Here is a 24876-nt window from a genome sequence, read left to right as displayed (position 1 = left end):
GGACAATTAGAAGAAGACAAAGGCGGTGCGTTTTAATGAATACAAAAGGCTTGTAGCGCTGATAATGTCCCAGGCAGCTCTGACACCTTGTAGTCTGTGTTGTTTGTCAAAGAGGAATTCCGTGTTCATGCGCATGCGCAGTGCTTTTGAAAAGTCCCGCAGAATAACGAGTTTAAACTGTGCGCATGCGCATATACCACACAAGGAGTCGGATTTGCACAGATTTTGATTTTTTTTTTTATTACATCGTCGCCCTGTCACACTACAGGAAGCACATCAGTGTCCTGGGTTTGTTTTTGTTTACGCTGGCCCGCTTTAACCCGTTCACAGCCCGTTTGTAGACGCACTCTCAGTTACTTGGGCACACTTTTTATTGACTGATTCATTCTTTGACCGTTTCTTGACACTTGCTCGCACCGCTCGGTTGATTTTTACATCGAACTCGGTTACATACGCAATCAGAGGCGCGTACTGAGTCTCCTTTAAGCTGCCAGGCTGCTTTTGCAGACGAAATTAGAAAAGCCCCCGGGGGTCTATTTTTACTTGAGCAGCCGGACGCACGTGTTGTTCAGCTGCCGTCACGCGAATGTCATTTGTGTGTCTGCCACCCTGATGACCGCCGCGTCGGTCTCATTCTGTACCGCGTCCTCGAGGTAAGTCGTCGTCGTTCGGTCCGGGAGCGTTTAGTCTTCGTGTCCGTTTAAATCTCCGCCATGTGCTTGAAAACATGAGGTGCCTTATCTATCTATCTATCTATCTAACATTTAAGGCAGCGTTTCTCAGCCTTTAAGTATTTGCGACCCGAGTTTTCATAACAGTTTTAATCGCAACCCCCATTATTTTTCTAGTATCAGAATGTAGTTTAAGTTAATTTGTTTTGGTTTCAATAGATGTATTTTTTATATTTTTGATTCTTGTTTTCTTTTTTTCACATCTTCGCGTCCCTCTTTTTGTTACTTCGCGCCCCCCTAGAGGAGCCCACCCCACAGTTTGAGAACCACTGATTTAAGGCATTTCATATCCATCTTTTATACATTGCATTTATACAAGTCTATTTGTTAAATATGGAGCCTTACTTATAGATCTTTATAGCACCTTTCATGTCAATGTGTCTAGAGTACAGTGTTTTTCATTTTTATTTATGTGTATAACACCTTTAACCTCAGTCTGTCATTACTGTCTTCCATTTCCGTTTATTATGCTGTCTTTTCATGTGACTTTTTATTACTACCTATTATATAAAACCTTTAGTTTTTAACTGCCTGTGTATCTCTGACTCTTATCATTTACTGCATTTCATATATTTTACACATTAAATTTCAAGTCGTTTTGTTATATAGTGCCTTCCCTACATATTGATCTATATAGCACCTTTCAGTCAAATAATCTAGAGTTTAGTGCTTGTCAGTTTTATTTATATGTGTAACACCTTTCATGTATGTCTAGTTCTATATAGTGCCTTTTCCCATCTATCTATTTTATAGTTTCATTTTTTATGTCAATCTGTCTGTCTACTGTATGGCTTTCTTTCTTGTTTGTCTACAGATAAAAATCATAATCATTTTGATGGCTTTATATAACATCAGTTCTGCGGTCTGCTGGGCATTTGTCAAATGATTCTATCTATCTATCTATCTATCTATCTAAGGTGAACACAGGCGGGTGACGTCACCTTTCTGTGACTCAACTCTTATGATCTTATATAGTGCCTTTCATACACTTTTTAAAAAATACATTTGGATTTAACTCATTTTATTATGACAACTTTTTCCACAGAACTAAATTAAGTTCACTTTAAATTAACTCGTCCTGTTTACTAATTATATGTTTTTTTGATGAATTCCCGTGTACCGTAGATGGCTTTAGTAATTCAAACACAGTCACTCTAATCTCTGCCGTAGTTCCCTGAGGTTATTTCAGAGGTGCCCGGGTGTATTGAACATTCAGGTAGTTTTCATTTCAGCCCTCCAGTTTCACTAAACCAACTGAATTCATCGCGAGTATGTACAATACAACACAATTTATTTTTATATAAAAATAAAAAAAATTACAAGTACGGAGCAGAATTGAACAAATTCAAATCCTGTTATGGAATATCATCTACTGTTCAGAGTCCTGGAGACTTCAGCCATCAAGCTGCTTCCCCCTATTGGCCTTTCCACAGCTGAGATAGCGCTGGGCCAGCCAATCCGATGAAAGGACCCCTCCTTCCCACGATTCCTGCGATCTTCCATCAGGGATGACTTTACATTAGGCAGGCAAAACAACTTGGCAGGTGGGCCGTGGCACCAAGTGCCACATTTGAGTACCGAGAAGAGAAACAGAATAGATGAGGGTTAGTATCCAATTCTAACTATCATGTTACTTCTGTTTTAGTGCTAGAAGGCAGCTTCGGAATCGGAGCCGATATCCAGATGTGCAGTAACAGCAGATCCATTGGTCTTCTCTGATGAAGGCATCCGCCACATCCGCATGTGCTAATGTGTGTGCCGTGTCAAAGGTTTTAATAAATATCAAGCCATCTGTAAGCTTAGAACGCCGATTCTTCAAAACTTTTAAGGAACATTGAAATATCTTCGTTGTAAGTGTTTAATTATTCTATCCATCTATCCTTCCAGTGTCACACCAACCCCAGCAAGAATACAGCATGAGGCAGGAACAATCCGTGAACGGAGTGCCAGCTCATCGCTAGCGCTGCGACACTGTGTCCACACGTGTTTAATTATTAACAATATATATTATTTAAATGGAGGTAAAATGTATTAGTATAATGTAATATATATACTTTACAGCATTTCATTTTTAAAATGATATCAAGAGCTCCATGAAGATAGCGCCTGGAAATCTAAATCGACTTGTTCTATTGAATTGAATTCCTTTATTGTTATAGTATGGTACAATGAGATTCAATATGTAAATCTTCCATAAACTTATTTTCCTAAAAAATGGTAAAATATCCATCCATCCATTATCCAATCCGCTATATCTTAACTACAGGGTCATGGGGGTCTGCTGGAGCCAATCCCAGGGAGCAAGGCAGGAACAAACCCCAGACAGGATGCCAACTTACCGCAGGACACACACAATTTCGGATCGCCAATGCACCTAACTTGCATGTCTTTGGACTGTGGGAGGAAACCAGAGCACCCGGAGGAAACCCACGCAGACACGGGAAGAACATGCAAACTCCACGCAGGGAGGACCTGGGAAGCAAACCCGGGTCTTCTAGCTGCGAGGCAACAGCACTACCACTGCACCACCGTGCCATCCCAATGGAGATGGAGGAACAACAACAACAACAGTTGCTCAGGTTGTGCAACATTACAACTGTAGTTCAAGTTTACAGTGAGGTGATTGTACTTCTAAGTACTAACAGTTCTACCGGGAGAACTTGATGGACTGAGTGCATTTATAGTTCTTGGGATGAAACTGTTTGTGAACCGCAAGGTCCGTACAGGAAAGGCTCTGAAGCGTTTACCGATCGGGAGAAGTTCAAATAGACTGTGTGCATGGCTGACGCACGTGTGCTTGATGCTGCATCCTGATATTTCTCCCCACTCTTGACACAATCTGCCATAGAGCTGTACAGCTGTGATTGCACACTCAGATACAGTGGGTTAAAATACTCCGAGTGGTGCAGTGAGAGTAATAACGCTAAAGCAGCTGTGGTATTTAGAATAGTTTGGCCATTCTGTGTACCATTATATTGTTGCAGGTTAATTACAATCAGATGCATTAAACTAATAAACAATATGCGGTTCATTTCAGTGTATTTATAAAGCCGCGTCAGGGATGTGGATCTGAAAAAGAAAGGGAAACCACACAGGACCAGTAGCACTGCTTTGATGCTGGGTGCCGCCAGTTTGCAAAACCGAGCGAAGAACTTGCGTACACCAGGGATTGATCTGGCATGAAAATGTGCCAAGTTTAGTTTTTATACATCACAATGTGAGCGTGGAAACGGGCGTATGCAACATTTATATATGAGGCCCCAGGTGATCACCCTTCCTTCCTTTTCCAGATAGGGACAACGAGTCCCATTTTCCAGTCAGTTGGGATGACGCCCGTCTCCCTAATGGAAGCAAAGATTGCTTGCAATGCCAGGAGGACAGCCTGACCACCAGCCTGGAGAAGTGCACCCCTGGATACTACAGATCCTTGCAGCCTTCCCTCCCCTCAGCTGGTTCACCACCTGTGCCATCTCAGCGAGATTGGGGGGTTCACAGCTAATGTGGAGGATCAGCCTCAAGAACCACGTTGATTCAGCTTGTCGGGGTTATTAGAAACTCTCTTAGACGATGCACTTTTTTTAGGCAAACATTTAACTTAACTATCGACTTGACTTGACGTAACCTAAGTGACTAGCAAATGGCTCTTACACTGGCATGTAAAGTTTGCGTGAGACTCAGCTTTTCGTTTGTATAACATCAATGCGCTCCAAATGCGCTGTTCCACCAGATGACGACATATCTTTTTGTAGTTTTTCTTTTGTTGCATCCACAAAGCGGGGCAAAAAGTCAATTCTTGTTCCTCATGATCTCCGCCGCCCATCGTGCTACTGCAGTCAAGCACAGCACAAGGCTTCGTGACCTGCTTGTTGCCTTTAGCCGCATTATTTACGGTGCTAAGAAGACAAACATCTTCCTTGTCCTTCCATTTCAGTGCCAGCACTTTACCCTTTTGCCAGGCTACTAGCGCACCTCACTGTCATTTTGCTCTCCCAGAGTCTTCAGGCCATGATGGTTGGGACACACCATCCTATATGTGTCAGTCTTTCCTTGCAGCAAGATGTCAAAGAGCTCTGGCAAAGTATTAAAACTGCCCCTGGTTACACAGTCACCCTGATCTGTCAGAGTGGCTATCAAAGTCAGCACTGAGGACGTAGCAACACCGGACTGATTGTATTTCGGATCAAACATTGTCCCTTTCCCTGCGTATAGAACTGAATTCCAAATGTATGCCATTTTAGATTCACAACGCTCGTAAAGCTTCATACCAAGTCTTGATCTTTTTGACGTGATGTTCTGTATCCATGACAGTCTACCCTTACAAGCCATGAGACTTTCATCAATGCTGACATCGCAGTCTGAAATTTCACTATAATGGCCTGGTATATCTCCCAAATTGTCTTCATTTTGGGTGCTGCATGGATATTCTCATCAAAGTCTTCATTGTTAGTAAAGTGCAGATATTTCATAATTAGTGAAAACTAATTACACCAAAGAACATCAGCACTTTGACAGCCCCAGTGATTCTTACGCAAGACGCATCTTTACAGTTACCTGAGTGACACTCGGGACTAACGATTTTAGCACGGTTTTCACAGCACAAGTAACGCTCGGGTCTAATGCTAAGGAGGCTACATTAGAACATTTGAACAATCTGGACGAGAACATGCCATTCAGCCCAACAAAGCTCGCCAGTCCTTTCCACTTATTTCTTCTAAACTAACATCAAGTCGAGTTTTGAAAGTCCCTAAAGACCTCCTGTCCACCACACTACTTGGTCGCTTATTCCAAGTGTCTATCGTTCTTTGTGTAAAGAAAAACTTCCTAATGTTTGTGCGAAATTTACCCTTCACAAGTTTCCAACTGTGTCCCCATGTTCTTGATGAACTCATTTTAAAATAGCCTTCTCGATCCACTGGACTAATTCCCTTCATCATTTTAAACACTTCAGTCAGGTCTCCTCTTCATCCCCTGTAGCCCTCAATCAGCCTAATTGGTCTTCTCTAGACCTTCTCTTGTGCTGCTATGTCCTTTTTGTAGCCTGGAAACCAAAACTGCACCCAGGACTCCAGATAAGGCCTCACCAGTGTGTTATAAAGCTTGAGCAGAACCTCCTGTGACTTGTACTCCACACATCAAGGCGCTATATAACCTGACATTCTGTTAGACTTCTTAATGGCTTCTGAACTCTGTCTGGAAGTCGATAGCTTAGAGTCCTCTATGACTCCTAAATCCTTCTCATAAGGTGTACTCTCGATTTTCAGACCTCCATTGTGTATTCAAACCTCACATTTTTACTTCCTATGTGTAAATCTTTACATTTACTGACATTAAATTTCATCTGCCACAAATCTGCCCAAGCCTGTCTGCTGTCCAAGATACTGTATAACAGATTCTTGATTATCTGCTATTCCACCTATCTTGGTATCTGCAAACTTCACCAGCTTGTTACTAATATTTCTATCTAAATCATTTATAGATATTAAAAATAGCAGTGGCCCCTTCTGATGAGGTTCCTCGCACCATCACCCTCTCCTTCATGTGTCTGCCCCCATCTACACACCACACCCTGAACTGCCACTTCTTTTAGTTTGATGCCCACCCTCTCATGTCGGGTCAAGTCACATCAAGTCGAGTTTTTTTTGTAGGTCCCTAAAGTCCTGCTGTCCACCACACCACTCGGCCACTTATTCCAGGTGTCTGTGGTTCTCTTCCTGATGTTTGTGTCAAATTTCTCCTTCACGGGTTTCCCACTGTACTCATTTTAAAGTCACTGTCTCGACCCACAGCACTAATTCCTTCCCGAAACACTTCAGTCTTCTCTCCTCTCAGCTCCTTTTGTCTTTCCTCATAACTCATTCCCTGTAATTAGACTCCTCGCTTTTCTCTGGACTTCTCTAGCACTGCTATGTCTTTATGGAGTCCAAACCTCCCCAGCGGACTCCAGATTTGGCCTCACCGGTGCGTTATGCAGTTTCCCCATCACCTCCTTCAGCAGGTGTCCCTCCCTCGGCCGATTATGTCGTGTTATTCTACAATGGTGCAGTGACGTGCGGTGAGGTTCATGGCTGGTCAGAGTCTGCAGATTTACAAATCTATGAACCCCAGAGATCGGCTTGTTCACTATTCATATTGTCAGCCAGCCTGCACATTGACTACTGGTTATGTTTTAAATGGAGCGGAGTGGTGGCTCTGAGGCTAAGGATCTGTGCTGGTATCCAGAAGGTTGCCGGTTCGAATTTCCATCACTGCCAAAAGAGATCCTACTCTGCTGGGCCCTCGAGCAAGACCCTGAACCTGTAGTTGCGCTCTGACCCCAAGGGGTACACTGAAAAAAAAAGGTGATGATTCACACTTAATATTTTCAATCTGAACCAATACAGTATCATTCTTTTTAGCTTATTGATCCCACAATTTTTAAGTTGAGGCAAATCATTTAGAGTGATTGGATGCAATTCACTTGTTTTATACTAAATCTATTTTTTAAGTTGTTCTTCTTGTTTGGCAGTTGAAAAGCCAGCACGCTGGAAAGTTCAACTGGAAGAATATACAAATGGCCCCTCAAACACAGCACATGAACAAACTAAAATATTATGTTAACTGAAATTGGATTGGGTGGCACGGTGGTGCAGTGGTAGCGCTGCTGCCTCGCAGTTAGGAGACCCGTCTGGGTTCGCTTCCCGGGTCCTCCCTGCGTGGAGTTTGCATGTTCTCCCCATTCCAAAGACATGCAGGTTAGGTGGATTGGCGATTCTAAATTGGCGCTGGGTGTGTGTCCTGTGGTGGGTTGGCACCCTGCCCGGGATTGGTTCCTGCCTTGTGTTAGCTGGGATTGGCTGTGTTCGGATTTAGCGGGATGGAAATAGGATTTCTACGTTTATTCCCTCCACCATAACCTACTTTGGTACAAACAATTTTTTTTACTTTGATAGAGATCTGAAACCAAATATTTCAAGCTACAAGCATGTTCTCCCCGTGTCTGCGTGGGTTTCCTCAGGGCGCTCAGGTTTCCTCCCACAGTCCAAAGACATGCAGGTTAGGTGGACTGGCGATTCTAAATTGGCCCTAGTGTGTGCTTGGTGTGTGGGTCTGTTTGTGTGTGTCCTGTGGTGGGTTGGCACCCTGCCCGGGATTGGTTCCCTGCCTTGTGCCCTGTGTTGGCTGGGATTGGCTTCAGCTGACCCCCGTGACCCTGTGTTCGGATTCAGCGGGTTGGAAAATGGATGGATGAACACTAAATGACTAATTTTAAATTGCTTGAAAGAGAAAATTTACGTTGAATGAACAACATCAATGTTATACTTTTTTCAGTGTATGCGAAAACTAACAAATTCCTAATAACAGAAATTGTATAAGGAAAAATAAAGAACAAAAAAAAATCTCATTCTTTACACACACACACAGGTAAGGCGCATATCTGGCTATTAAAGAACGTTACGTTTATAGCGGCGAGACAGAGAGAGCGCATCTGCTCCTCACCCTCCATGTGTTCCAAATTTGCCGTTGCAATTCCACAATTCACACTCATTTAATACAAAAGAAAGTATAGAGTGGCGTACAAAAAAAAAATCCGATTTCAATTTTGACCTTCATTGAAATATTTAGTTGTTTTTAAAGGCTTTTAATTCTGACGCTTTAATCAATTTTAATACAGACTGCTCAACAAAAGGATAACAAGAAAAGCAAAAGAATATTTTATTTAAGGTCAAAATTTAATTTTTAAATATTGGATTTTTTTTTCTTAGCCTGATCCCATTTTTTTTTTTATAAAATTGAAAACCGTTTAATTAGTCTTATACCTTTATTTGTAATTAAAGTCCACGCGCCTATCCTCCACGATGATCTCCGTCACTTTCTTGTAAAAGTCCTCCTTATTTTCCTTTAGTTTTAAATGTCTTAATCTTCCATTTTGGTAGTCAATCAGAACATATAATAAAAGTAAACGGAGCGCTGCCGTGCACTTGACTTTCTGATGTCGCTAACGTATTGGCGCCTCCGCGCCTGCTGCAACGAGCGTCTGTTGGGCTCACATGCGCCCTCTTCAGGACAGCACGGTACTGTCTGCCTCACTCGCCTCGAGCCTTCTCACTGCGGCTTTATATCCGATCAGCAAGACTAAATATGTCGCGCACAATCTTTAAAAATATTAGCCAGACTGTGCAAAGTCAGGGTGTATAATAAACACGTGTGCACACCTCATATTGGTGACATACAGAGAGACAGCGACAGGCACGTGCCAATCGCACGCACCAATCTCGTCAGTGTGTGAGGACAACGCAGTCCGAGGGGAGGTGAGGATCATCGCTGCCGCACATCGCGTTTCTCTGATGTATTTGAACAGGAAATGCGCCAATTCAGCGATTTTGACTATAAAAATTATCAGAATTATTGGAATCATACAGAAAACAAATTTATCGACACATTTATTTTAGGGTGGCACGGTGGCGCAGTGGGTAGCGCTGGTGCTTCGCAGTTAGGAGACCTGGGTTCACTTCCCGGGTCCTCCCTGTGTGGAGTTTGCATGTTCTCCTCGGGTGCTCCCGTTTCCTCCCACAGTCCAAAGACATGCAGGTTAGGTGCATTGATGATTCCAAATTGTCCCTAGTCTGTGCTTGGTGGGTTTGTTTCCTGCCTTGCGCCCTGTGTTGACTGGGATTGGCTCCAGCAGACCCCCGTGACCCTGTAGTTAGGATATAGCGGGTTGGATGATGGATGGATTATTAGATTTTATACAATGACGCCTCCCCTGGCTGCACGTCCCTGCAATGCTGTAACCCCACAGCAGAGTGTCCATCTTCCTTTGACAGGGCGTTGCGTTGTGTGTGTGTGTGTGTGTGTTCAGATTACCCATAAACCTTTGCAGACACGTCGTATCGCGTCGGCTTCTCCCAGTTGCGGTCACCGCGTCATTTTCAAGTCGCCTTTTTTACTTTGTGATTTACTCTTCGTGATATTTGCCGCTGATTCTTTGCGCATTCTGCCCCCTTCACTTTTTGCACGCTTTATTCCTCGTGTGGTCGATTGCACTTTAAAATGGAGATTTTTGCCATTTATGCCCATCACTCACTAACCCACAGTGACAAAGTGACAACACGTTTTCAGGAAGGTCTGGCAGTTAATTGAAAATCCCAAACTGAAATCTCTCCTTCCTTGAAGTGTTCAGACCCCTTTGGCTGTGCCCCTCCTGTTCGCTTTATTCAATAATAATAATAATAATTCTTTATATTTATATAACACTTTTCTCACTACTCAAAAGCACTCTCCATGCAGGAAAGACCCAGGAAGCGAACCCACGACCTTCGTATTGCAAAGCAGCAGTGCTACTACTGCACCACCTTGAGATGTTTCTAGAACTTGAGTGGAGGCCTACTGAATTTATTGGACATCACTTAGAAAGGCCCACACGTGTCCCTGTGTCTAGAAGGTCCCACAATTCACACTGCATGTCGGGACACAAATCAAACCATGAAGTCCAAGGAACTCTCCATAGACCACCATAATCAAATTGTGGTGAGGCATCAATCAGGACCAGGAGATCACAGCTTTGAGTCACTCCAGTAACTCAGTGGCCTCAGAAACTGAGAAATTAAAGAAGTTTGGAACCTCCAGGACTCTTCCTAGAGTTGACAATTCAGCCAATCTGAGTAACCAGGCCAAGAAGAGTTTTGGTCAGGGAGGTGACCCAAAACCTAATGGTCACTCCAGCAGAAGTCATCTACTGAAATGGGAGAACCTGTTGGAAGGACAGCCATCTCAGCTGCAGCCCACCAGTCAGGTGGCTAGATGGAAGCCAACCTTGAGTGAAACACTTGAGATTAAAGACCCTCTGGTCTGATGAGACAAAAGTTAGGACCTCTTTAAGCAGAACTTCAAGCACCTTGTGTGGTAAGGACTAGGAACTGCTCACCCCAGGCTTAATCTCGACCCTACTGTGAAATATGGTGGTAGCAGCATCACGCCATGGGGGACAGAGAGACCGATCAGAATTGAGGGAAGGACGAATAGAGCCAAATACAGAGAGGTCCACAGTGCACACCACCTCAGAATGGAGAGACAGTTCAACAACCCAAAGCATAAAGCCTGGACAGCGGTAGGGAGGCTTGGGCATACTTGAGTGATCCAGCTAAAGTCCAGACTTAAGCCCCATAGAATATCTGTGGAGGGACATGAAGACACTCCCTGTCCAATCTAATGGAGCTTGAGAAGATCAGAATGGAACATTAGAACACTCTAGACAAGAACAGGCCATTCAGCCCAACAAAGCTCACCAGTCCTGTCCACTTATTTCTTCCAAAAAAACATCAAGTCAAATTCTAAAAGTCCCTAGGGTCCTCCTGTCCACCACACTGCTTGGTCACCTATTCCAAGTGTCTGTGGTTCACTGTGTGAAGACAAACTTCCTAATGTTTGTGTGAAATTTTCCCTTAAAATGAGAGAATGAGGGAATGAGAGAGAGATTGGGAGCCTGCAGTGATGCAGCACACGACGAGCCACCTTGGGATTCCAAATTAGGACCCGAGTGCAGCTGTGCACTGCCACCAACTCCCACATTTTCTCTGGCAAGTTGGAGGACCTCCTGATAGATTAACGTCACATGCCAGATGGAGCGACTGCAGGTTAAGGGGATTCCAACGAGATTCCAAGCAGCGCAGATCCCTCGCCCCAGAGCCACCACTCCGCCATGGGAATGTGATCAACTGCCCAAATCCAGGAGGGCAAAGCTTATCAAGTTTTAACCCAAGAAGACTTGAAGCTGCAATGGCTACCAAAGGGGGCTTCTACAAAGTACTGACATGAGGGTCTGAAAACATCTAGGAATGAGAGGTTTCACTTTTTGATTTTTAAGAAATTTGCACACCTTTCTGACAGCAGGCGTTTTATTTGTCCTACGTTATTGAGCGTAGATTGATGGGCAAAAATGGCAAATCTTTCCATTTAATGTTATGTTAAGGGGGGCTAAAGACTTTCTGAATCCACTGAGTATTCTTTGTGCTGTGTGATAGAAATGTGAGCTAATAAAATTGACAAGGAATGAATTGGCCGGGCGGCACGGTGGCACAGTGGGTACCGCCACGCAGTAAGGAGACCTGGGTTCGCTTCTCGGGTCCTCCCTGCATGGAGTCTGCATGTTCTCCCATTGTCTGCATGGGTTTCCTCCCACAGTGCATTGGTGATTCTAAATAGTCCCTAGTGTGTGCTTGGTGTGTGTGTGTGCCCTGCGGAGGGCTGGCTCCCTACCCGGGGTTTCTTTCCTGCCTTGCACTCTGTGTTGGCTGGGATTGGCTCCAGCAGGCCCCCGTGACCCTGTAGTTAGGATATAGCGGGTTGGATAATGGATGGATGGATGGATGGATGAAGTGGCCCTGGCCTGGTGTGTGCTTGGTGTGTGTGTGATTGGTGCAAATACAATACAATACAATACAACGTAGCCCAAAATCACACAAGGAGGGCCACAAAAGGCTTTAACAGGCCCTGCCTCTTGACAGCCCCCCCAGCCTTGACTCTCTAAGAAGACAAGGAAGGAAAACCATTATAGGGAGGAAAAAAAAATGGAAGACACCTTGGGAAAGGCAGTTCAAAGAGAGACCCCCTTCCAGGTAGGCTGGGCGTGCAGTGGGGGTCAACATAACACAATACACAGAACAGAACACAAGTCACCCTCAATACAATATAAAATATTACAAGTAAAGAGCAGAATTTAACAGTAGATGATATCCCATCTGTGGTGGGCTGGCGCCCTGCCTGGGGTTTCTTTCCTGCCTTGCACCCTGTGTTGGCTGGGATTGGCTCCAGCAGACCCCCGTGACCCTGTAGTTCGGATAAAGCGGTTTGGATAATGGATGGATGATATCCCATAATACGAGTCCTGGAGACCTCGGCTATCAAGCCGCCTCCCCCTATTGGCCGTTCCACAGCTGAGTCAGCGCTGGGCCAGCCAATCCGATGAAAGGACCCTTCTACCCGACCATTCCTGCAATCCTCCATCAGGGATGACTTTACGTGTGAGTGTGTGTTTGGGATAGGGTTGTGTGGGGGGGTGGTGTTTGTGTGATTGTGGTGTGTGTGTGTTAGCCCTGTGATGGCCTGGTGTCCTGTCCAGGATTTGTTCCTGCCTTGCTCCCTATTCTAGCTGGGATTGGCTCCAGCAGACCCCCGTGACCCTGTGCAGGACTAAGTGGGTTCAAAGATGACTGACTGACTTACTGACTGACTTACTGTATTTTTTTCACCTTTGGTTAGAATTAAAATGAATTCCCCCAGTTAAGAAGTACAGTGCATCCAGAAAGTATTCCCAGCGCTTCATCACTTTTTCCACATTTTGTTACGTTACAGCCTTATTCCCAAATGGATTAAATTCATTTTTTTCCTCAGAATTCTGCACACAACACCCCATAATGACAACGTGAAAAAAGTTTACTTGAGATTTTTGCAAATTCATTAAAAATAAAAAAAACTGAGAAAGCACATGTCCATAAGTATTCACAGCCTTTGCTCAATACTTTGTCGATGCCCCTTTGGCAGCAATTCCAGCCTCAAGTCTTGTTGAATATGATGCCACAAGCTTGGCACACCTATCCTTGGCCAGTTTGGCTCATTCCTCTTTGCAGCACCTCTCAAGCTCCATCAGGTTGGATGGGAAGCGTCGGTGCACAGCCATTTTAAGATCTCTCCAGAGATGTTCAATCGGATTCAAGTCTGGGCTCTGGCTGGGCCACTCAAGGACATTCACAGAGTTGTCCTGAAGCCACTCCTTTGATATCTTGGCTGTGTGCTTAGGGTCGTTGTCCTGCTGAAAGATGAACTGTCGCCCCAGTCTGAGGTCAAGAGTGCTCTGGAGCAGGTTTTCATCCAGGATGTCTCTGTACATTGCTGCAGTCATCTTTCACTTTATCCTGACTAGTCTCCCAGTTCTCCACAGCATGATGCTGCCACCACCATGCTTCACTGTATTGGTATTGGCCTGGTGATGAGCGCTGCCTGGTTTCCTCCAAACGTGACTCCTGGCATTCACACCAAACAGTTCAATCTTTGTCTCATCAGACCAGAGAATTTTCTTTCTCATGGTCTGAGAGTCCTTCAGGTGCCTTTTGGCAAACTCCAGGCGGGCTGCCATGTGCCTTTTACTAAGGAGTGGCTTCCGTCTGGCCACTCTACCACACAGGCCTGATTGGTGGATTGCTGCAGAGATGGTTGTCCTTCTGGAAGGTTCTCCTCTCTCCACAGAGGACCTCTGGAGCTCTGACAGAGTGACCATCGGGTTCTTGCTCACCTCCCTGACTAAGGCCCTTCTCCTCTGATTGCTCAGTTTAGATGGCTGGCCAGCTCTAGGAAGAGTCCTGGTGGTTTCGAACTTCTTCCACTTACAGATGATGGAGGCCACTGTGCTCATTGGGACCTTCAAAGCAGCAGGCATTTTTCTGTAACCTTCCCCAGATTTGTGCCTCGAGACAATCCTGTCTCGGAGGTCTACAGACAATTCCTTTGACTTCATGCTTGGTTTGTGCTCTGACATGAACTGTCAACTGTGGGACCTTCTATAGACAGGTGTGTGCCTTTCCAAATCATGTCCAATCAACTGAATTTACCACAGGTGGACTCCAATGAAGCTGCAGAAACATCTCAAGGATGATCAGGGGAAACAGGAGGCACCTGAGCTCAATTTTGAGCTTCAAGGCAAAGGCTGTGAATACTTATGGACCTGGGATTTCTCAGTTTTTTTATTTTTAATAAATTTGCTAAAATCTCAAGTAAACTTTTTTCACGTTGTCATTATGGGGTGTTGTGTGTAGAATTCTGAGGAAAAAAATGAATTTAATCCATTTTGGAATAAGGCTGTAACATAACAAAATGTGGAAAAAATGATGTGCTGGGAATACTTTCTGGATGCACTGTATAGAAGTCCCACCTTCCTCCGTTACTCCACCACCAGTCCTGCAGGCAGTGAGTGAGGTTTGAACCCAGGTCTTCAGATCTGTGACAGGCCACCCCTGCCCTCAACTTCCTGGCACCTCCTGCCAATGCCCGCTCATTCAGCTCATTGGCTCCCCCTTCTGGTCAGTGGCTCTGCCCGGCTCTGTTGCCCCACTGACTCGTCTTCCTTTGTTCCTTTCCAGTACACCAATGGTCTTTAAGGAATCCTTTCCATGTATCTGGGCTTTGCTTCAGTCTGTTTTGAAAGGCGCTATATAAGCATACAATGTGCCCTTTCATGGCAATGGAGGAAAGACTGACTGGGCAGCTGTCCCAAACAGAGGGCAGTGCTCATTGCTAATCTCTCATTTTTCTTTCCTTTTTGAGCTCCCACAGCTTTTCAATGAAACTGAAGGCCTGGGCCAGCATGGGCATGTGCAGGGACGCTTGCTGTGCCCACGTGGACAGGAGAAGCGATGACCCCTCACAGGTGGCAGAGCAAGAGACCAGAGAAGATAAAATGCAAATGAAAAAGGAAATCACCTTAATCAACGGCATCTGCCTGATTGTGGGCAACATGATCGGCTCGGGGATATTCGTCTCGCCCAAGGGTGTTTTGACATATAGCGCCTCCTACGGACTGTCGCTGGTTATCTGGGCGCTCGGAGGACTCTTCTCTCTGATTGGGGCCCTTTGCTACGCTGAACTTGGGACAACCATCCCAAAGTCGGGGGCCAGCTACTCGTACATCCTGGAGGCATTTGGTGGGTTCACTGCCTTCATCCGACTTTGGTCATCCATCCTCATCATCGAGCCTTCCTCGCAGGCCATCATCGCCATCACGTTCGCCAATTACGTGGTGCAGGCCATCTTCCCATCCTGTGAGCCACCTTATGAAGCCGTGCGGCTGATTGCGGCTGCGTGCATCTGTGAGTAGAACCTTCCAGATGGTCTGTGGCAACCCTCTGTGGGGGTGGGTTGATTTGTAAAGGACAACATTACAGTGAACAACAGCAGACACCATGACACTTGCATGTGAAAAGTGTGGGCAGGCCATGCAGAATCATTAATGTGTATAGCGCCTTTCATTGCACTCCATCCATTCATCTTTTGAAAATCTGCATGGGGCACATTCATGCACTAAATAAAGAGATGAAAGCATCTTGTGTTTTATATAGCGCCTTTCACATCATACACCATCAGTACAGATAATTATATTGCAGCTCCCTCTAGTGGTGTCTTTACTGTCCTGACACGCAGCCTTCATCATTCAAAGAGCAGTCATTTATGTAGCTGAGGGACTAAGGCAGTGTGCCGCACAAACTAAATAAAGAGCACTACTTTATATAGCACCTTTCATGCCAATTTAAGTACTCATATGTGAGTTTACACACTTCGGTCAGGGCTAGTGAACCTGCCATTTAGTCTATCATTCATTCAACAATGCATAGTACCATATGAGTCTTTATAGCGCCTTTCATTATAATCCATCCATCTGTTTTCAATTGAAAGCATAAAGTGTAAGCCTGGATGGCGTGCCACATTCATAAACACACACACACACACTGACTAAATAATGAGACAAGAGCACCTTGTTTATTATATAGCGCCTTTCATGTCAATCACCATTGATTATTATTCAAACAGGCACAACTCTATATTTGTGAGTTGACTCCCTTAGGTCAGGGCTAGTGAGTCTGTCATTTATTAATTTCAATCCATGATGCAGCAACACAGAGTACCATATGAGTCTTTATAGTGCCTTTCATCACAATCCATCCATCCATCCTTTTTCCTAATGGCAGCGTAAGGTATCAGCCTGGATGAGTTGCCAGTCCACCACAGGGCACATTCATGCCGACATCCACACACTGACTAAATGAACTGATGAACACATCTTGTATTTTATATAGCGCCTTTCCCGTCAATCACCATTGGTGCAGATAATTATTATTCATCAAGGTTCAAACCTACATATGTGAATTTACTTAATTATGTCATGGCTAGTGAGTGTGAGTCTGCCATCTAGTGACTTCTGTCCATCATGCAACTGCGCACAGTACAGTAAAAGTCTTTATAGTGCCTTTCATCATAATCTATCCATTCTTTTTTCGAACGGTAGCATAAGGAATCAGCCTGGATGGGATGCCAGTCCACCACAGAGCACATTCATGCTGACATTCACACACTGACTAAATGAACTGATCAACGCATCTTGTATTTTATATAGCGCCTTTCACATCAATCAGCATTGGTGCAGATAATTATTATTCATCAAGGTTCAAGTCCATATATGTGAATTTACTTATTTATGTCATGGCTACTGAGTGTAAGTCTGCCATCTAGTGACTACTACCCATCATGCAACAGCACATAGTACTGTAAAAGTCTTTATAGTGCCTTTCATCATAATCTATCCATCCTTTTTTCGAACGGTAGCATAAGGAATCAGCCTGGATGGGATGCCAGTCCACCACAGAGCACATTCATGCTGACATTCACACACTGACTAAATGAACTGATGAATGCATCTTGTATTTTATATAGTGCCTTTCACGTCAATCAGCATTGGTGCAGATAATTATTATTCATCAAGGTTCAAGTCCACATATGTAAATTTACTTATTTATGTCATGGCTACTGAGTGTAAGTCTGGCATCTAGTGACTACTACCCATCATACAACAGCACATAATACCGTAAAAGTCTTTATAGTGCCTTTCATCATAATCCATCCGTCATTTTTCTAATGGCAGCCTAAGGCTTCAGCCTGGATGGGGATCCACTCTACCACTGGGCATATTCCTGCTCACATTAAGAGGCACATCATCCTTGAGCTCTCTCTAGTGGTGTCTAGAGTTATAGTCTAGTGTAGTGTCTAATGTGCCTCCCTGACCCTCAGCCTCCATCACTGATCTGCGTAAACTTTATTTAAAGAGCAGCCAGGCAATGAGACACCTTGAGGAACTAAGGAAGTGAGCCACATAAAGAAGAGTATTTTATATAACGCCTTTCACATCACTCACCATCAGTGCAGGTGATTATTATTCATTCAGGTTCAAGTCCACATATGTGAGTTCACTCACTTAGGTTCAGGGCTAGCGGGTGAGTCTGCCATTTAGTGATTTCTATCCATCATCCAACAGCGCATAGCACTGTAAATGTCTTTATAGTGCCTTTCATCATAATCCATCCATCGGTTTTCTGCTGAAAGTATAATTGTAATATCATCAATTGCACTGTGTTTTAACTGAGTGCATATTCTAAAACAAAAAGAGTTAAAGTTAATTGTAGTAGGGGAAAAAACTTTGAGCAGACGCTTGGGGTGAGCGTTTGAGTGTGGAGGCAGTCGAGGAGATGCTTGGCTGGTTCAAAGGGGCTTTAAGAAAGCGAAAAAGGAGAGAAATACTTCAGAAATGGTGATAGACGACCCAATGAGATTCATTCCGTGGTACAGTTACTGAAAGAACAGTTAAGGTGGAGGAGAAGAAATATAAGGAGCAAACAATAATTAAAATATACAGACACGGAAACAGCAAACTCTTTAACGTTGCACTTTATTGAAACGTGAGAAGAAGCCGATAACCTCCAGCGGTAACAGGGACTACTAAGGAGGTGCTGAGTGACTTGGAAATTGTAGAGGGAGAAGTGTAGTGTAGGTTAAACAGGCTGAAGTCTAACAAATGACACGGACCAGATCACAAATAGCAAAGAGTCCTTAAGGTTAAGGTTAGCGAGTGGAGATTGGAACCTTTGGCACACATTTTTCGAAAATCTCTGCACACTGGGGAAATTCATAAAGATGGGAGTCTAAAAGTGTTATCCCGTTATATAAAGAACCCGCTGAACCCAAATATTTAAATTGGTCGACCTTCACTACCTCTGCCCCTTACAGTCGCACCATTCCACCATCTTCCCTCTCATTCACGCACATGTACCCCGTCTTACTCCTACCGACTGTCATTCTCCTTCTCTCCAGTGCGTATCTCCACCTCTCCAGGTTCATCATAACTGTGGGAGCATAAAATACGCCGAAGATTCTCACCTTGAAAGAAGGCTCTAGGAGTCAGAGGAGAGGCGAACAGAGTCATTAGGTTTATTGCAACAACCGATCACACAGACTCAACCCAATTAGGCCAAACAGAGTTCATCCCCGAGCAAGCCAAAAATCACAGTCTCTATACTCATCTCTTATCATCTTGACCTCGCTCGTAACAATGCCTTTGTTGTCTATTCTGACTCCTTACTCCAGCTGGCTTCTCCCGGGCCCTTTCTTGGCCACCAATATTGTTCTCAGCTTATCACTTGTCTTCATTCTTGGCTTCCCTTATTTCCTAATTGGCCTTCAAACAACAGGTGTTCCCCCTTCTCTGACCTCGGGCAGTTTCTGTGAGTCATTCTTCTCCTTTCTCTGTCTTTCTGAGTTACTAAATATTGGTGGTAAATAAAAAGGAGACCTGGTGGTGGAAGTACAGGAGAGAATACAGAAGAAGAGGATGGCAAAGAAGAAGTGGGATAGTCAGAGAGTTGTAGAAAGTAGACAAGAGTACAAGGAGATAAGCCACAAGGTGAAGAGAGAGGTGGTGAAGGCTAAAGAAAAGGCATATGATGAGTTGTATGAGAGGTTGGACACTAAGGAGGGAGAAAAGGACCAGTGGGCTACAGAGAGGGGGCCGAGCTGGGAAAGATGAGCAACAGGTTAGAGTGATAAAGGATAAAGATGGAAATGTACTCACAAGTGAGGAGAGCATGTTGAGTAGATGGAAAGAGTACTTTGAGAGGCTGATGAATGAAGAGAACAAGAGAGAGAAGAGAGAAGGTTGGATGATGTGGAGATAGTGACTCAGGAAATGCAACGGATTACCAAGGAGGAAGTAAGGACAGAGATTAGGAGGATGAAGAACGGAAAGGCCGTTGGTCCAGATGACATACCTATGGAAGCATGGAGGTGTTTAGGAGAGATGGCAGTGGAGTTTTTAACCAGATTGTTTAATGGAATCTTAGAAAGTGAGAGGATGCCTGAGGAGTGGAGAAGAAGTGTACTGGTGCCGATATTTAAGAATAAGGGGGATGTGCAGGACTGTAGTTACTACAGGGGGATAAAATTGATGAGCCACAGCATGAAGTTATGGGAAAGAGTAGTGGAAGCTCAGTTAAGAAGTGAGGTGATGATTAGTGAGCAGCAGGATGGTTTCATGCCAAGAAAGAGCACCACAGATGTGATGTTTGCTCTGAGGATGTTGATGGAGAAGTTTAGAGAAGGCCAGAAAGAGTTGCATTGTGTCTTTGTGGGCCTGGAGAAAATATATGACAGGGTGCCTCGAGAGGAGTTGTGGTATTGTATGAGGAAGTCAGGAGTGTCAGAGAAGTACGTAAGAGTTGTACAGGATATGTACGAGGGAAGTGTGACCGTGGTGAGGTCTGCGGTAGGAGGGACGGAGGTGGGATTACATCAGGGATCGGCTCTGAGCCCTTTCTTATTTGCAATGGTGATGGACAGGTTGACAGACGAGATAAGACAGGAGTCACCATGGACTGTGATGTCTGCTGATGACATTGTGATCTGTAGCGATAGTAGGGAGCAGATTGAAGACACCCTGGAGAGGTGGAGATATGAGAGGAGAGGAATGAAGGTCAGTAGGACCACCAAGATAGAATACATGTGTGTGAATGAGAGAATGGTAAGGATGAGGGAAGTAAAGTTGGCGAAGGTGGAGGAGTTTAAATACTTGGGATCAACAGTACAGAGTAATGGGGATTGTGGAAGAGAGGTGAAGAAGAGAGTGCAGGCAGGGTGGAATGGGTGGAGAAGAGTGTCAGTGGTGATTGGTGACAGACGGGTATCAGCAAGAGTGAAAGGGAAGGTCTACAGGACATTAGTGAGACCAGCTGTGCTATATGGGCTGGAGACGGTGGCACAGGAGACAGAGCTGGAGGTGGCAGAGTTAAAGATGCTAAGATTTGCATTGAGTGTGACGAGGATGGACAGGATTAGAAATGAGGACATTAGAGGGTCAGCTCAAGTTGGACGGTTAGGAGACAAAGTCAGAGAGGCAAGATTGCGTTGGTTTGGACATGTGCAGAGGAGAGATGCTGGGGCTATTGGGAGAAGGATGCTAAGGATAGAGCTGCCAGGGAAGAGGAGAAGAGGAAGGACTAAGAGAAGGTTCAGGGATGTGGTGAGAGAGGACATGCAGGCGATGGTGTGACAGAGTAAGATGACGAGGACAGGAAGATATGGAAAAAGAAGAAGTGTTCTATCCAGAACAGAACTGAGAATAAGGGGGTCGATTCACTGGTTATGTAGTCTCTCGGCAGGAAGGGGTGGGTCCAGGCAAGAGGACGGGAAATGGAAGTGATGGCAGCGGTGCAGAGGCTCTCAGTTCTGCAGAGGGAGGGAGAAGGCGTTAGCCTACAGTGCCAACTTCTGGTTCGGGGGATAATTACCATCACCAGAGCCCTTAAGCCGTACACACGCGTGACAATATCTACTGTCTGTCTACCTTTACGGTCCATGTGTGTATTGCACTCAGTGTGTGCTGTTGTACGTATCGTGCGGCTGTCCCTCGTCTATCACAGACGTACAAGGAAGAATGTCCTTGCATTGTGGCGACATGACAATAACATTGAACATCACTAAAATGTCAGCCAGCTGCATGTAAATGATGGCCATTTCTGCGCTGGGTGATTTATTCATAGAGCTTCTCGTTTATACTTTGATTGATTTTAACACAAAAAGAATAAATGAATGAATGAATGAAGCGTTTCCTTCTCTTTGGAGGCAACAGCAGGCTTAATCAATATTTGCAAAACCTGAGAAAACAAAATGTTCAGCCAACACTTTCAGGGAAGTCGGGACCAGCAAAGCACATTCCACCGTCTGCCAACACGACGGAGGCGGCCGGCTGCTGCTGCTGAGCCACGTCACGGCTGACCGTGTTGCTGAGGCTATTAATAAATGTGCGGTAGAAACGTCCCGAGTCTGCCTTTCAGTGTCCTTGTCTGTGTGGCACAACCTCCTGTCTCACCCGGCTGGCGTCTGTGGCCACTCTGTGCTCACTCAGCCCGACATTTGTAACCCTTTAGAGTTTAATGAGCAGCTCTTAGTGTGGGAGGCGTCTCATGCTGGCATACATTTCTAGGCTTTGCCTCCAATGTAGATCACTCAATCAATAAATCAGGATCGAGTCTATTTCTCATAGAGCAGCATCACAAGAAACGTTACAAACCGTAGAAGAATTGAATGATAAAGGAGAAGATAAACACAAAAATAAAAATGAAATCACACATTACTGGGAATAGTGAAGCAGATGTCAACCAAGTTTGAATGACAACAACAACAACAACGTTTATTTCTATAGCACATTTTCATACAAAAAGTAGCTCAAAGTGCTTTACATAATGAAGAAAAGAAAAATAAAACACAAAATAAGAAATTAAAATAAGACAATATTAGTTAACATAGAAAGGAGTAAGGTCCGATGGCCAGGGTGGACAGAAAAAACAAAAAAAAACTCCAGACGGCTGGAGAAAAAAATAAAATCTGTAGGGGTTCAAGTCCACGAGACCACCCAGTCCCCTCTGGGCATTCTACCTAACATAAATGAAATAGTCCTCTTTGTAGTTAGGGTTCTCACAGAGTCACTTGATGCTGATGGTCATGCAGACTTCTGGCTTTTAATCCATCCATCATTGTTGGAACATCATGGTGCTTTGGGTAGATGGTGGTGGCGCAAGCAATAAGCAGGGCACAGATGTGGGCATAGCATGGCAGCCTCCTTTCTCACTGCTAACTCCCTTTGTCCCATTTTGACCTTTGTCTTTATGCATGGAATCCATCAGCTGTTACTAAATCCTTCGCTAAAGAAGCAGAAACAGCTGCGAGGGATGAGGGGAGCAAAATGGAAACTTTGTTACCATATGACAAAGAAAAAATGACACCTCAGTGAATGAAAGGGCCGGAGTCATTTTAATGTGCCTTCTGCTTTTGGCTTTCCTCCTGACACTCAGGTACCCTGGTCTTCATAAACTGTGCCCATGTCAAGTGGGGGACCCTCATACAGGACCTCTTCACGTACGCCAAAGTCTTCGCCCTCATTCTGATTATCTCTGTGGGGATTGTGAAGATCAACCAAGGTAAGAAAGGAACAGCCATTGACTGTATAGCGCCTTTCACATCTATCTATCTATCTATCTATCTATCTATCTATCTATCTATCTATCTATCTATCTATCTATCTATCTATCTATCTATCTATCTATCTATCTATCTATCTATCTATCATATAGTGCCTTTCAAATCTATCTATCTATCTATCTATCTATCTATCTATCTATCTATCTATCTATCTATCTATCTATCTATCTATCTATCTATTATATAGCACCTTTCACACCTATCTATCTATCTATCTATCTATCTATCTATCTATCTATCTATCTATCTATCTATCTATCTATCTATCTATCTATCTATCTATCTATCTATCTATCTATCTATCTATTATATAGCACCTTTCACACCTATCTATCTATCTATCTATCTATCTATCTATCTATCTATCTATCTATCTATCTATCTATCTATCTATCTATCTATCTATCTATTTATCTATCTATCTATTATATAGCACCTTTCACATCTATCTATCTATCTATCTATCTATCTATCTATCTATCTATCTATCTATCTATCTATCTATCTATCTATCTATCTATTATATAGTGCCTTTCAAATCTATCTATCTATCTATCTATCTATCTATCTATCTATCTATCTATCTATCTATTATATAGCGCCTTTCAAATCTATCTATCTATCTATCTATCTATCTATCTATCTATCTATCTATCTATCTATCTATCTATCTATCTATCTATCTATCTATCTATCATATAGTGCCTTATCTATCTATCTATCTATCTATCTATCTATCTATCTATCTATCTATCTATCTATCTATCTATCTATCTATCTATCATATAGTGCCTTTCAAATCTATCTATCTATCTATCTATCTATCTATCTATCTATCTATCTATCTATCTATCTATCTATCTATCTATCTATCTATCTATCTATTATATAGCACCTTTCACATCTATCTATCTATCTATCTATCTATCTATCTATCTATCTATCTATCTATCTATCTATCTATTATATAGCACCTTTCACATCTATCTATCTATCTATCTATCTATCTATCTATCTATCTATCTATCTATCTATCTATCTATCTATCTATCATATAGTGCCTTATCTATCTATCTATCTATCTATCTATCTATCTATCTATCTATCTATCTATCTATCTATCTATCTATCATATATAGTGCCTTTCAAATCTATCTATCTATCTATCTATCTATCTATCTATCTATCTATCTATCTATCTATCTATCTATCTATCTATCTATCTATTATATAGCACCTTTCACATCTATCTATCTATCTATCTATCTATCTATCTATCTATCTATCTATCTATCTATCTATCTATCTATCTATCTATCTATTATATATAGCACCTTTCACATCTATCTATCTATCTATCTATCTATCTATCTATCTATCTATCTATCTATCTATCTATCTATCTATCTATCTATCTATCTATCTATCTATCTATCTATCTATCTATCATATAGTGCCTTTCAAATCTATCTATCTATCTATCTATCTATCTATCTATCTATCTATCTATCTATCTATCTATCTATCTATCTATCTATCTATCTATCTATCTATCTATCTATCTATCTATCATATAGTGCCTTCCTTATCTATCTTTCTCTGCAACTCTAATTATTAAAAATAAAGTCAAAGGCTTTTTTTGAATTTCAGTGATGTGTATTTGTTTTGGCATTAAGAACTTTATTTGAACATAAATATTTTTAACTTTATGAAACTGCATTGTTTGTCAGATGAATGTCCCTTTGAGTAAAGGATACAAGACTGTTAGCAACGGCGCCCCCTCTCATCCTGGGGTGGTACCACAACCTTAGGTGAGCCCGGACAGCAATCCTCTATTATGAAGGCGGTGCGGTGTAGTTGTGAAGACTTTGGAATTTCAAATCCCACCAAGTCCCTGAGCAAGTCACTTCACCCTCTGCGCTCCAATTGGAGAAAGGAAAAGAATGTAACCACTGGTATCTCAAATGTTGGAAGTCCCTTTGATGAAGGAAAATAAACGTAATGCATGCGTGACAGTATTCATATGTTTCATTTTCACAAA

At 43.3% G+C, this 24876-nt stretch overlaps 1 protein-coding gene across 2 annotated transcripts in view; it reads left to right on the top strand.

Annotated features, from left to right (window-relative positions):
* The first annotated feature begins 266 nt into the window (after positions 1–266).
* The window catches only part of LOC114653193 (Y+L amino acid transporter 2-like), a 49640-nt gene continuing 25030 nt past the window's right edge, over positions 267–24876 (top strand). Inside the window, exons 1-3 of one of the 2 annotated variants that reach the window (XM_028803374.2) lie at positions 267–653; positions 15027–15568; positions 22649–22774. In XM_028803374.2, coding sequence (XP_028659207.1) covers positions 613–653; positions 15027–15568; positions 22649–22774 — 709 coding nt within the window. In that variant the 5' untranslated portion in view covers positions 267–612. Of the gene's footprint in view, positions 654–709; positions 733–15026; positions 15569–22648; positions 22775–24876 lie in introns of those variants that run through there. The other variant, XM_051929273.1, reaches the window with a different exon arrangement.

This window comes from Erpetoichthys calabaricus, chromosome 6 (genome assembly GCF_900747795.2).
Source record: "Erpetoichthys calabaricus chromosome 6, fErpCal1.3, whole genome shotgun sequence".
NCBI lineage: Eukaryota > Metazoa > Chordata > Cladistia > Polypteriformes > Polypteridae > Erpetoichthys > Erpetoichthys calabaricus.
Note: the sequence above shows the minus strand (reverse complement) of the source record. Positions and strands in the feature narration are given on the sequence as shown.